The sequence below is a fragment of the Dipodomys merriami genome, unplaced genomic scaffold (genome assembly GCF_024711535.1).
Source record: "Dipodomys merriami isolate MVZ:Mamm:240054 unplaced genomic scaffold, mDipMer1.0.p SCAF_3, whole genome shotgun sequence".
Lineage (NCBI taxonomy): Eukaryota > Metazoa > Chordata > Mammalia > Rodentia > Heteromyidae > Dipodomys > Dipodomys merriami.
The window spans coordinates 82,996,078-83,010,591 of NW_027204492.1; the positions used below are offsets into that span (position 1 = coordinate 82,996,078).

At 44.9% G+C, this 14,514-nt stretch overlaps 2 protein-coding genes across 7 annotated transcripts in view; one reads left to right on the forward strand and one right to left on the reverse strand.

Moving 5' to 3' along the window:
- Kdm5c (lysine demethylase 5C) overlaps positions 1–3,186 on the forward strand; it is a 49,758-nt gene extending 46,572 nt beyond the window's left edge. For 2 of the 6 annotated variants that reach the window (XM_070040439.1, XM_070040440.1), the window contains exons 21-26: positions 590–769; positions 931–1,068; positions 1,241–1,840; positions 2,130–2,202; positions 2,346–2,545; positions 2,654–3,186. In XM_070040439.1, coding sequence (XP_069896540.1) covers positions 590–769; positions 931–1,068; positions 1,241–1,840; positions 2,130–2,202; positions 2,346–2,545; positions 2,654–3,019 — 1,557 coding nt within the window. In that variant the 3' untranslated portion in view covers positions 3,020–3,186. The remainder of the gene's footprint in view (positions 1–589; positions 770–930; positions 1,069–1,240; positions 1,841–2,129; positions 2,203–2,345; positions 2,546–2,653) is intronic. The other 4 variants (XM_070040441.1, XM_070040443.1, XM_070040442.1 and 1 more) reach the window with 3 other exon arrangements.
- A 7,374-nt stretch (positions 3,187–10,560) lies between these two features.
- On the reverse strand, positions 10,561–14,479 carry Kantr (KANTR integral membrane protein). The gene has a single exon (XM_070040445.1). The coding sequence runs from the start codon at positions 13,830–13,832 to the stop codon at positions 13,602–13,604; it is 231 nt and encodes a 76-aa protein (XP_069896546.1). The 5' UTR covers positions 13,833–14,479; the 3' UTR covers positions 10,561–13,601.
- Between the last annotated feature and the right edge of the window lie 35 nt (positions 14,480–14,514).

Consider the following 14,514-nt stretch of genomic DNA (forward strand, 5'->3'; position numbering starts at 1 on the left):
GCTCAAGGCTAAACCTCTACCACTTGAGCCACAGCGCCACTTCCAGCTTTTTCTGCTTATGTGGTGCTGAGGAATTGAACCCAGGGCCTCATGCATGCAAGGCAAGCACTCTACCACTAAGCCACTTTCCCAGCCTTAACCCCAGGTCTTTTGTCTAGCCAGGGAGAGATGACACCTACTCTGAGTTGGGCTAGAGGGAGAAAGGGGGTGCAGCACATTGGGAAGAGGCAAAATGTGCTTAGAAAACAATATGAGAGAATCTCATAAATGAGGTTGCTGGTTAGGATGAGGCTAGTGGGGTAAGAGAGGCAGGTCGCATAGGAGTAGAACACCACAGGTACCTGCAGGAGGGGGGAAGAGGCAGGCCATGGCAGACAGCTAGTCTGGTGTCCTACACTGAGCGTGCCAGTAGATGGAAGTGTTAGGGTACAGAGGTATGTGGGTGTTCCTGAACACATGGCCTGTTTTTTCTGCCTTAGGACTGTTGAATTCAGTTCATCTTCCCAGCTCAGGGCCCAGCATGGAGTAAGTATCGCTAGATATTTCAAGGTAGAGACACTCAGCTTACTCTTCTTGTCCCTCTATCCAGAATGGTGACCACTACCCCTGCTTGGATGACTTGGAGGGCCTGGTGGCTGTGGGCCGGGACCTCCCTGTGGGACTAGAGGAACTGAGACAGCTGGAGCTGCAGGTACTGACGGCGCACTCTTGGAGGGAGAAGGCTTCCAAGACCTTCCTCAAGAAGAATTCTTGCTACACGCTGTTGGAGGTGAGGCCTGGCACCTTCACCTACTGCCTCCCCTTGCCTGGTCTGGCTGTTGTGAGATGGCTTCTATGACAACATGGGGTTTGAAGGGACACTCGGGAGGGGAGGAGAGGGTGTGGGACATAGAGAAGCCCGGTCATCCCCCCTCTGTCTGCCTGCCTCAGGTGCTCTGCCCGTGTGCAGACGCCGGCTCAGACAGCACCAAGCGCAGCCGGTGGATGGAGAAGGAGCTGGGGTTATACAAATCTGACACAGAGCTGCTGGGGCTGTCTGCGCAGGACCTCAGGGACCCAGGCTCTGTGGTAAGATGCTTAAGACACAGATGGGTAAAGAGCCTGGCAATGATAAGAGTGTCTGAGCCGGGTGACCATGGGCAGACCGCTTGCTCCTGAGCCTCAGTTCTCTTGCTTTTGGAGTGGGATGTTTGAGGGGACAGGCAACTAACCTACTCTCCCCCTATCCTGGGCACGGCAGATCGTGGCCTTCAAGGAGGGGGAGCAGAAGGAGAAGGAGGGTATCCTGCAGCTGCGCCGCACCAACTCAGCCAAGCCCAGTCCACTGGCATCATCGACCACAGCCACTCCTGCGACCTCCATCTGTGTGTGTGGGCAAGTGCCGGCCGGGGTGGGAGCTCTGCAGTGTGACCTGTGTCAGGACTGGTTCCATGGGCGGTGTGTGACAGTGCCCCGCCTCCTCAGCTACCCAAGGCCCAGTCCCACCTCATCCCCACTGCTGGCTTGGTGGGAATGGGACACCAAATTCCTGTGCCCACTGTGCATGCGCTCACGGCGCCCACGCCTGGAGACCATCCTGGCACTGCTGGTAGCCCTGCAGAGACTGCCTGTGCGGCTGCCTGAGGGTGAGGCCCTACAGTGCCTCACAGAGAGGGCCATCAGCTGGCAAGGCCGTGCCAGACAGGCTCTAGCCTCTGAGGACGTGACTGCTCTATTGGGACGGCTGGCTGAGCTCCACCAACAGCTCCAGGCTGAACCCAGTCCCGAGGAGCCCCCTACTTACCCTGCAGACCTTGCCTCTGACTCTCTGAGAGAGAGCAGTGGCAAGGATGTGCCTAAGGTAAGCTACTCAGCCCAGCTCTTCCCCTCCTATTCCTGTCTCCTAGCCCCTACATCTGTTTAGGCTCCAGCTTTGCTTCTGTTTTCCAGTGTTCAGTGTCTTTTGGCTTAGCCTCCCTTCCCCATCCTGTGTCAGTCCACACCCCTAGATTCTCTCTGTTGGCAAACCCATGTCTCCCTTCCTCTGGGAGGTGGAGGGTTCCAGGATTGGGGTTGGGGGAAAAAGAATAGTTCCTCGTTCTTGTGTTCAAGTTTTCCGTGCCCATACCTGCTCTCCTATGCATGTCCAGGGCTTGTTGGAGAATGGAGACAGTGTGACCAGTCCTGAGAAGGTAGCCACAGAGGAGGGCTCAGGTAAGAGAGGTACGTGTAGCTGTAGTGTGGGTAGGATATTGACTCATGATCACCAGAGTGACCCCCTGTGGTCCTCTGCTCTGTAGTGGTTGTAGGAGAGATGACCAAATGGCTGCCTCTGACCCATACCTGTCCCCACCATCCATCCTCAGATTTGGAACTGCTGTCCTCGCTGTTGCCACAACTGACTGGTCCTGTGCTGGAACTGCCGGAGGCAACTCGAGCCCCTCTGGAGGAGCTTATGATGGAGGGAGACCTGCTTGAGGTGACCCTGGATGAGAACCACAGCATCTGGCAGCTCCTGCAGGCTGGGCAGCCTCCAAACCTGGAGCGGATCCATACACTTCTAGAGGTGAGGAAGAATGTAGTCATGGGCAGGGTCTGGTCAGGCCCACAATGCCCAGGTCTGACTTAATACAAGCCTATACATTCCTGTCTTTCTGCCTACCTATAATCACAGCTGGAGAAGGCAGAACGCCATGGGAGTCGGGCTCGGGGTCGGGCCCTGGAAAGGCGGCGGCGGCGGAAGGTGGATCGGGGTGGGGAGGCCGATGACCCAGCCCGAGAGGAGCTAGAGCCAAAGAGGGTACGAAGCTCAGGGCCAGAGGCCGAGGAAGCCCAGGAGGAGGACGAGCTGGAGGAGGAAACTGGGGGTGAGGCCCCTCCTGTACCCCTCCCCACCACTGGCAGTTCCAACACCCAGGAGAACCAGGATGGCTTGGAACCAGCACTAGGGGCCACTGTAGACCCCACAGCCCCCTTTTCTACTCTGACTTCCCGGCTGCATATGTCCTGCCCACAGCAGCCTCCTCAGCAACAGTTGTGACAGTGGCTGAGCCTAGCACAGACCCTAACAGACCCTTCCCCCACTCCTGGCCTCAAGGATCCTCTTTCTGACCATCAAGCCTGCTTTCTTGGAGGTGGGTGGGTGGGGGGAGGCTCCCCCTCTTCCCTGAGTCCCTTGACTTTTATATTCTGACTCCAAGGTATTGTTCAGACCTCAGCTCCTGGGGGCCGGCCCCTGGAGTCCCACCCCCATCCCTGGTAACCTCTAACCAGCATTCCCAGACACCTGAGGCAGATAGGCAGGTGGGAAGGGGGGGGTCATTGGGGCTGGGCCAGCACCATTCCAGAGACAAGGCCAGTGCATATGCAAACTGGGGGAACTCTCTCCCTTCTTCCCAGTTCTAGCCCTGGCCAGGCCATGCTACACTAACCTCTACACCCCCTCTCACTCATTTGCCTCCTCCCTTTTGCCCCTCCTCCCTCCACCCTCCCCTTTTTCCCTTTTCCCTGATTTTTCCACCCAGGAGGAGGAAACTTCACATAGCTGTGCTCAGTTTTTTTATTTTCTATGAATTTGTTTGGGGGTGGGGTGGGGGCTCAGCAGGGCTCCTTGTGGTCTGAAGAAGGCTTTTGGTGCTTGTCCTCACACCTGCCTCAACCCTTCCTCCCTGCCTCCCCATATCCTTTCCTCCTCCTGGGTTCATGTTGTAATAAAAGAAGATTGTCGGTGTGTAATTAATTTGTTCAGAAGGAAAACAAAAAAGAAACTTGGTTCCACTGAAGCCTATTTTAATTTTATTTTATTATTTTCCTCTTGTTAGAAATAAAACCCTTAGCAACATTTTTTTGGAAACCTGTTTCTGAAGTGCATTTCTCTTCTAAAGGGAGAGTGGAGCCTCCCTCACCTGTCAGTGGAGCAGCTGTAGTGCTAGCAGGAGCACTGAGGCTGAGGCCAGGGGCCAAGGGGTTCTGAAACTGAATCCATCGTACCAGCTTCTCCTTAACCTTGGGCAAGACATCCAATGCCTCCCCAAGCCAGTTCCCTGTCTCCAGACAGGTGGGCTTTGGCCCCACTCACCTGACCTGCACAATAGCTTCCCCAAACTTTGTGCCCTCCAGTCTATATCCTCTTGTTTTCAGAGGGAGCCCCCCCCCATGGCTTCATTAAGGTATAATTCCCATGCCATAACGTTCATCTTGTTAAATGTGTAGTTGAATGAGTCAGATAGTGTTTTCTAAAGTGTAGAACTGATCGTGTCACTACTGCTTCATTACTCTTAAGATCAAGATTATATATAACCTCATTCTTTCTAGAATGCTTTTCTGACTAACCCATATAAGCCCTATCTCTTGATGTTTCTCACTGGTTCTTTCTGCCCTGGATGAATGGGCAGATGTGTGCTTATTTGTAATTCTGGAGTTCTCTTTTTAAACACTTGTTTTATTGAGATAAAACTCACATACCATATAGTTCCCTCTCTTGAAGTGTACAATTCAGCGACTTTTAGTATATTTAACAGAGTTGTGCAAAAACATCACTGCAAAAAAAATTGAGAACATTTTTATCATCTCCAAAAAAACCTTCACATCCCTTAGGTTCTTCCCATTTTCCCTCTTTACCTATTCTGGACGTTTTATATAAATGAAATTATACACTATGTGGTCCTTTGTGTCTGGCTTCTTTCACTTACCATAGTAGTTTCAAACCTGTCAGATTTTCTCCCTTTTGAGCCTCAAAAGATGAGGCTGCTGTACTGCATCAGCCACTGACCCTAGAGATTTGATCACCTTTTTGTGTTTGCATGCATGTGCTTTTTAGGCAAGAAGACTAACCAGTTTCTACCAGATTTATAAAGGGATCCTTGGTCCTGTCCAGGACATAAGGAGACAAGAGCCTAGAGAGCTTGCTGTGGTAGGCAGCTAGCTCTCCTCTCCATCAATTGAGGCTCCCAAGGACTTTCCCTCCTCTCCTAGGGGCTGCACAGGTGTGTTGAAGGGCAAAGACCAGAAGCTCAGCACATTGCCACTTTCTTTTTTTAGGTTAATTTTTTTTGGTTGATTGTGGGGCTTAAACTCAGGGCCTGGGTACTGTCCTGAGCTCTTTTGCTCAAAGCTAAAACTCTACCACTTTGACCATAGTTCTACTTTGGGGTTTCTGGGGGTTAATTGGAGATGAGTCTCATGGACTTTCCTGCCTGGGCTGGCTTTGAACTTCAATCCTCAGATCTCAGCCTCCTGAATAGCTAGGATTACAGGGATGAGCCACCAGCACCCAGCAATTGCCACTGTTATTTTGCTCCTTCCTCATATGTATATAGAGGTCTCATTTTGCTCCATCTCTCCCCCTTCCCAGGATTTTCAATAGAAACCTAGTGGTCAAACAGTCACATTTTGGCAGCGTTGAGTGGTGGGAACATGGTTCAAGCTTGCCTTATCCCGTCAGTCTTTTAGTCTAGGCACTGGACCGAAAGACAAAATGCAGTGAATAACCTCGTCCTGGGCTCAGTTTGACCCAAGGTTCCAGACAAGGGGGAAAAGCTAGCCTTTTGCCTAGCTTTCTGGAACTGACCATGATAAGAGGGTACAAGGAGGTGACACAAGAAGTGGCATGGGCACAAAGGGGGCCATCTTAACACCCCTGCCACTTTACTACAAGGTAGCCAGCTGAATGGAAGAGATAACTGCCTGTAACCCACAGCAACTCTCAGTGTAGAGAAATGTTCAGCTTGATGGAGAGTTCATCCCAGTTTTTACAAAAAGCATTCCCATTTTGGCACCTTCCTATCTCGTCCTCACACTTTATGCCTCCTTCACAGTCTACATATATTTCATGAAATTTGCAGGGGAGGCTATAGCCATCGTTGTGCAAGACTCATCTGATGCAATCTCTTGCATTTTTCCAGCCTTCTTTCCCAGACACTGCCCTGGGAGTCATTGTCTCAGGGGAGCCCCAAATGAGCGGGACATGGAGATGAAGTTGAGGAAGTATCTTCTCACCCCAAAATAATTTTCTACTTTAGAGAGCCCACCTTGTTGCATCCTTGCAGACAGCTACACTTGTCAGGGTGGCTTCTTAGTTTGCTGGTGACCAGGGGACAGGAAGAGACATTACTGAAGACTCCCCAGACTTCCTCAGGCAAACTGACATCCCACTTTCTTAGTGCTTCTGCTGTGCCTTAGTGGTAGATACATAGAATGAATTATCTCCTCCCATCCTCAAACTCAATATACTGGAAGTTCCTGGTGGCAACATCCAGGCTTTGAGTCCTCTGTCTTCACTTGTAGGCAAGGAACCTGTATAGTTTACTCAGAAAAATGCAGACAGGATTAGTCAGAGCCCCACTTCATGTGAACCCATAAAAAGTTCATTGGTACAGGATGCCACTTTATGGGGTGGGACCTGTGTCAGGACAATGATCAGTAGCCCTGAAGGATAAACACTGGCCATGCTTTGCAGAAGACCCAAAATTGTGATGGATCAGAGAAAAGGGATTGAGAGCCTTTGCGTATGAGGCTCTTAGGTTTCAGAAAAAGCAAGTAGCCCTTTGTGAACACCTTCCTGTCTGCAAAGCTGTACATGAGATACTTTGCCAAGTCCTCAATAGACTCATCATGCAAAATACATCAGTTAATAGGTCAGGTACAGACAGCTTGATAGGCCTGAAAATTTCCTACCTCTGAATATAAGCCCTGTTCTGCATGTCAGAAGGGGGCCAGAATAGTCTGACTAGGACTATAGTGGGGACTTGCTGTTGATATTTACTGTTGGTAGGTTGGGATATCAGCAGTACTATAGCCAGACTGACTTGGTCATGTTCTCTAAACCTTCCATGATTGTATTCTGGAGTGCTGCATCACAAATTACGTCAAAATGGTGACAAAATATTTTCATGGGGGCTAGGAAGGTGGCTCAGTGGTAGAGCACTTGCCTTGCATGCATGAGGCCCTGGGTTCGATTCCTCAGCATCACATAAGCAAAAAGAAAAAAGCCAGAAGTGGTGCTGTGGGTCAAGTGGTAGAGCGCTAGCTCTGAGCTGAAGAGCTGAGGGACTGTGCTCAGGCCTAGAGTTCAGGCCCCACGACCGGACCTCCCCAAAAAAATATTTTCATGGTTTTAATATTTCTCACCCTTTAATGTGTTTGATTTCTGGGCACAATTTAGCTGAATTTCTATTACAAGCTACAGTCAGGCTGCAATCAAGGTGACAGCTGAGTTTGCAGTCATCGCAAAGCTTGATTGGGGAAGGATCTGCTTGTGAGCTCCCTCTTGTGGTTGTGGGCAGGACGGCCTCCTGCTGGATAGTTGTTGGATAGGTGTTAGTTCCTTGCCATGTGGATCTTTTCATAGGGCAGCACACAACATGGCAGCTTGCTTCATTGGGGGCAAGTAAGATAAGCAAGAAACAGAATGGGGCAGTGCCCAGATTTGAGATAAAAGTCACAATCTTCATAACCAAATCTCAGAAGTGACATTCTATCGCAAGTCTGTTCATTAGAAGTGAAGTCACTAGAGCTGGCTATCAGTGGCCCACACCTGTAATCCTGGGGACTAAAGAGGCTGAAGCCTAGAGGATAGAGGTTCAAAGCCAGCCAACAGAAAAGTTCACAAGACTATATCTCTAACAAGCAAAATGCCAGACTGGAGGTATGGCCGAAGTGACAGAAGGTCAGCTATGATCATGCAAAAACACTGAATGAGAGTGTATGGCCCCGAGTTCAAGTCCCAGTACAGTGTGCAGGCACACGCACACATAGCTCAGATCAATCATCTAAATCAGGTCCAAATGGGTATGAAGAGCCTTTAATGTGTTCCTTACATGTGGCTCCTTAAGTACTATTTTTCTCAATGTGTAGACTTGTGAAATTTAAGAGGCAAATCATCTGTGCCCAACACTCATAATGGTGGAGCTAGTATAGGATAACAAGATATTCCAGTTCAAAATGGTGGGGGAGGGGTGAGACATAAGAGTTGCTGATATATTACAAGTCTGAAATCCAGCTGACCAAATGAAAGTTTCTTGATTAGATTTTTAAGGCCTGGGAATTGGCCAGGAGCTGTTGGTTCTAACTTTAGTCCCTTCCTTCCTGTTTCATGTTTTAAATGTTTGCAGTTAAGCTGTTTATCCAGTCTTCTTTCTGCCAGAAAAAAATGTGGAGGTATAATGGCTTCTTCTCATCTTGTATTCTCTTTTTTGGGGGGTCCAGTCGTGGGGCCTGAACTCTGGGCCTGGGCGCTGTCCCTCAGCTCTTCAGCTCAAGGCTAGCGCTCTACCACCTGAGCCACAGCGCCACTTCTGGCTTTTTTCTTTTTGCTTATGTGGTGCTGAGGAATCGAACCCAGGACCTCATGCATGCAAGGCAAGCGCTCTACCACTGAGCCACCTTCCCAGCCCATCTTGTATTCTCTAATCAGCTGCCATTAATAAATAAAGCCAGGCATGGTGGTGCATTCAGGAGGCTGAGGCAGGAGGACTGCAAGTTCTAGGCCAGTACCCTGTCTCAGAAAAAAACAAAGCCAGGCACCAGTGGCTCATGCCTATAATCCTAGCTACACAGGAGAGAATCTGAGAATCTCAGCTCAGAGCCAGTATAGGCAGACAAATCCTAGACTATTATCACTGATTAACCAGCAAAAAAGCTGGCGATAGAGGTGTGGCTGAAGTGATAGTGTCAACTATGAGTGAAAAAGCTGAATGAAATCTTGAGTTCAAGCTCCAGTACTGGCTCAAAAAGGAAAAAGACCTATCCATAGAAGAATATGAAGCTTCTTTTCTCATGGAAGGTTGAACAAATTCAGCAGTGACATAGCCAGATTGGCCTTAGTGGAAGAACTGTGGAGCCCATATCTGTCATTATGGTCATTTTGTTCAGGAGTCTGTTGGGCAAGGCAAAGGCTGGCAAGATAGAAGTTGACTGGCATGCACAGAACATCTTTAATTGATATGCTTGTCCATGACAGATTCTTTTTGGTGCCTGTTTATGTGGGACAGTATCACAGTGTGTGCCTGTTCCAAGAGAGATATCCATAAACCACTTAATGATTCATGGTCTCCCCAAATCCTTGACCAGATAACCAAGTCATTAGCAACTACTCAGTGGGAAGCTATGTATATTTCTGAACCTAAGTGGCGTTCTGACGCCAACCATTTCTGCATATTATGTAGAGCCATCTGTAACATTCACATCTATAACCAAGTGTTAATGTTGTATCCTTAGCTCATTACAGTGAACTCCCCATGAAACCTCAGGTGTAGGTGAGAGGAATGGCAATCCAGCCTGTGGGAACATGATCCCACTGTTCACGCAGCTTACATGCATCTTCCAGACCTTGGAGGTGGAACCAAGATGACAGTTAACACACATCCCCATGGGCAGCACAGCTTGCACATATCACTTGGTGTTCTGTGTTCAGGTGTTCATGCACAAAATAGATCCACTCTTCCTTTCCTTTTCATGCCAGTACTAGGGCTTGAACTAAGGACCTATAGTCTCACTTGGCTTTTCCACTCAAGGCTGGTGCCCTACCACTTAAAGCATGACTCTGCTTCTGGCTTTTTGCTGGTTAATTAGTGATAAGAGTCTCACAGACTTTTTTTCCTGGGCTGACTTCAAAGCACGATTCTTAGATCTCAGCCTCTCAAGTAGGTAGTAGTAGTAGTAGTAACAGTAGTAGTAGTAGTAGTCTCTAGTGGCATGCCACAAGGCTCTGTAAATACTGACAACGTACCATGAAATTAGTGGGTTATCAAAAGGGAAGGAGTAGACCACACATTAGATAAAAAAATAACCCAAAGAGGTGCACAGGTAACACTGCAACCAGGCTAGTCTCTAAGGGGCTGAGGAGTAAAGGTAGGACTAAAATCTCACTACCTGTTGGTCCCTTACAAATGGAAAAAAATGCCAGATGTTGGTCACTCATACCTATAATACTAGCTACTTGAGGCTGAGATCTGAGGAACAGTTCTAGTCAGGGCAGGAAAGTCCAGGAGACTTTTTTCTTCAGTTAGCCACACAGAAACTGAAAGTGGAGCTGTGGCAAGTGGTAGGACACTAACCTTCAGTGAAAAGCTAAGGGACAGAGTCCACACAAGTCTTATTACCAGCTTGAACACACACACACAAAACACAGAAACTGTCTTCACTGCTTCTTCTCAGCCCTTACCCTTCACCCTTCTGTACAATGGCATCCAAGCTCCCACACACAGCATTAAATGCCCTCATTTGTACCTTACTTTTCCAGGCATTTCTGAGTGTGTCCTTCACAGTAATTAATCAAGTCACTCATTCACTCATTTTATTCCACAAATATTTATTGAATGCTTCCTGACCACTACTATGCACTGTTCTTGGCACTGGAATACAGTAACAAAACAGAAGTCCCTGCTTTGTGAAGCTTACAATCTACTGGGGAGAGACAAACACTAACCACAAATAAATAAGTCAGTAAATAAATACCAGGTTGTGATCAGTGCCATGTAGAAAGACGTAACACATATAGAGATACAAAATCAAAGAGAATGGGGCTGCTTTATATATATATATATATATATATATATATATATATATATATATATATATATATATATATATATATTGACCAGCAAAACCGCTAGGGAGGAGACATTTGAACACACAAACACTTGGGCAAGTCATCAGATTATTTTAAAAAGGAAGGGTTTTCTAGGCAGTGAAATAGCAAGTAGAGATGCCCAGAAGAGGGAGGTTCCCTAGCATGCTTGAGAGCAATTCAGTAAGAGAAGAGAGTGATGGGGATAGTAATGGAAGGCTTTTAGTGTTTCTTCTGAGGGAGCCATGGGAGAATGTTAAACAGCAAAGTGACATGATCTGATCCCAATTTTAAAAAGAATTTCAGATAATTACCAATAGGTATTACAATACTTGGGAAAATAAAACAGAACAAATCATTGCTAGCTCCTAGGAAAACAAAAGGGTATACAACAAGGAAATAAGCAATCAGAATGCACCATGTGTTTACATGTGAACAGTATTTACAATGTCATACTCATGCAAACTACTGGTTGAACAAAAATTGTACTAAAATATATATTGAAGCAACAACCAAGATGAACATGAGACTATTAGGGATAGTGAGACAGATTAGGAAATAAAACATGGAGCTTGTTTCAATGAAAACACAGTTTAAAAATAACAAAGCTCCATGGAAAGATTAAATAGCACATGTAGATACAGCTGAAGAATCAATAGGCTCAAAGATATATCTGAAGAAATTGCCCAAAATGAAGTACACAGCGAGAGAAAACATCAAAGGGAGATACTGATATGGAAGGTGAAGCCAGAACACGAGTAACTGGATTCAAAAGTAAAATAAGCCAGGCACCGGTGGCTCCTGCCTGTAATCCTAGCTACCCAGGAGGCTGAGATCTGAGGATCATGGTTCAAAGCCAGCCCAGAGAGGAAAGTCTGTGAGACTCTTATCTCCAATAAACCACTCAGAAAACCGGAAGTGGTGCCGTGGCTCAAGTGGTAGAGCGCTAGCCTTGAGCTGAAGAGCTGAGGGACAGTGCCCAGGCCCAGAGTTCAAGCCCCACAACCAACAACAACAACAAAAATAAGAGGCAATACATAAGAGATAATGGTTGAAAAATGTCCAGAAATTAGCAAAAACATGAAACTACTGAGCCATGAAACTCATTTCCAAAAAGAAACACACGCCTAAATGATAGAATGAAACAGCAAAACACTCATTCAAAAAACAAAACAGTAACTAGACTAAAAGCATTCTTTCTTTGCCAGTACTGGGGCTTGAACTAAGGGGCTTGGCTCTTTTGCTTGGCTTTTTCACTCAAGACTGTCATTCTACCACTTGAAAGCAGCTCTCACCTTGAAAGCTTTTTTTGGTGCTGATCTTGGAGCTTGAACTAATGGCCTGAATGCTGTACCTGAGCTTTTTTGCTCAAGGCTAGCACTCTACCATTTGAGCCATAGCTCCATTTCTGGCTTTTTGGTGGTTAATTGTAGACTTGAAGCCAAGACCCTCAGAGCTCAGCCTCCTGAGTAGCTAGGATCACAGGCATGAGCCACTGGCCCCCAGCTGAAAGCATATTTCTTAAGAGACTTCTTAAAACCCAAAGAAAATTGGATCATATATTTTAAGCACTGAAGGAAAATATCTAACACACTATCATTTAAGAACAAGGAAAAATAGGCATTTACATATAACAAAAACATAATTTAACATTAAGATGTCTGTACTAAAGGAATAAACAGTTTTAATAATGCAAAAAAAATCCCCGAAGGATGATATACCAGAATATATGCATGTAAATCCATACAGTCTATATAAGATGATATTGATGATGACAGTAATTGTGAGGTTATAAAAAAGAACTAACATTTGAAAACAGAAGTATGTGGTTATGAGAGGAATGACCCAAGTTGAAGATTTCTAAGCTTCCTATATTCTTCACAAGGGGATTAAGACATTGTTTAACTTTAAACCTCTAAAAAATAAACAAATATATGTGTATATGGTAGAATTGCAAAAGAAATCCCAACAGAAGGGAGAAAACATAGAATAAGAAAATAAACCTTGTACTCATTACCTTGCTCATGTAACTGTAACCCCTCTGTACAAATATTTTTACAATAAAAAAGTACAAAAAATCCAACTCTGAAAAAAAATCTTAAACAGCAGATGAAAAAGGAGCAAATAAAGCACACAAAAGGTGGGTTATAGAAAACAGAAAGAAGAAAGTGTAATGGTAGAAACAGGTCTAAATATATCACAATGTAAATGTAAACTTGGCAATTTAAAGACAAGAGGTAAATAGACTTGTTAAAGGTCAAACTATATGCTCTTTCCAAGAAACATATTAAAGCTTAAAGGCATAAAAATGCTTAAAAGTAAAAAGATAGAAAATTATATATCAAGAAGAAAAACCTGTGTTGCTACATTAATACAAGATAAAATAGACTTCAAGAAAAAAGCATTATCAGGAAGAAAGGCATAATATAATTTACCAGGAATATATAACAATTTTTAATTTTAATATTCTTAACAAAATACTCTCAAAATATGTAAGGCAAAAAAGAGATAGAACAAGAAGGAAAAACTGACAGTTTGACCATCAATTGTTGAATGTTAACTTTCAATTACTGGTAGATCATGACCAGAAGAATCAGTTTAGATAAATAAAATTTAAATACATAGTTAACAAACTTGATAACAGACATATGTATAACTGTATTCAACAATTAGAGAACACACATTCTTAAAAAGCACATAGAAAACATTAAAAAATATCAGTCACATATTAAGCCATAAACAAGTCTCAGTAAATTTCAGTTAATCATACAGACCACATCATCTGACAATACTGAAATAAAGATATATTTCAATAACAAAGATAGAAAATTTAAAATCCTTTTAACATTTTGGAAATTTAAAAAAACATTATGTTCATGGATCAAAGAAGTAACTAGGATGGAACTGATGAGGTACTTGGAAATGAACAGAAATGAAAACACTACATATCCGAACTTGTTGGAAAGTAGTAGTGAGAGGGTCTCCTTTAAATGAGCAAACTAACAAACAAGGAAAATTGAACATTAATGAGTTTGATATCCAATCTAAAAAAAAATCAGAAGAAAAACAACAGAATAAACCCAAAAAATGTGGATGGAAGGAGGTCAAAAAAGATAAGAGCAGAAATTAAAGAAATAGAAAACAAAGACACAATAGAAAGGAGGAGCAAGGCTAAAAGTTGGTTCTTGGAAAAGACTAATAAAATAGACAAACCTCTGGTGAGATTGATCAAGAAAAAAAGTGAGAAGGCACAAATCACCAGTATTAGCAGTGAAAAAGGAGACATAGTTACAGATTATGTACACTACAGAAGAAAAACAAAAGGAACTTTATGTCAATGAGTGACTATAGGCAAAAAGGGACCTATTCCTAGAAACTATAACTTACCAAAATGGACACAAGTAAGCAATTCTGAATACTACTATAAGTACTCAAAGGATTGAAGCAATAGTGAAACTCTTCAAAAGAATATTAATTTTAAAAAAGCAAGCAAGTCTTGATGCCAGAGGCTCACTTGTAATAATACTAGCTACTCAGGAACTTGAGATCTGTGGATCATAGTTCAAAGCCAGCCTAGGCAGGAAATGCCAAGAGACTCTTGTCTCCAATGAACTACTCCAAAAAAAAAAAAAAAAGCCAGAAGTGGAGCTGTGACTCCTGGGCAGGAAAATCTGAGAGACTGGTCTCCAATTAACTACCAAAAAAAAAAAAAGCTGGAAGTGGAACTGTGGCTAAGTGGTAGAGCACAAGCCTTGAGCACAAAAGCTCAAGGACAGCGTCCAGGCCTGTGTTCAAGTCCCTAGTTTCTGCACAAAAGCAAAAAAATCCCAAGCAGAAATTTCCCAGTTGGTATAGGGATTACAGGAAGATAAAGAGATGATCTCCTCAGCCTGAACAGTGTTTAAGTAGGAGCTGAGAAGGTAGAGGCCCTAGGAAGGCAACCCCCCCTCCCCCATCCCGCCCCCGCC

Coding starts and splice junctions, on each gene's coding strand:
- Kantr (XM_070040445.1), bottom strand. CDS start 13,832: ATGTCTCCTTTTTCACTGCTAATACTGGTGATTTGTGCCTTCTCACTT.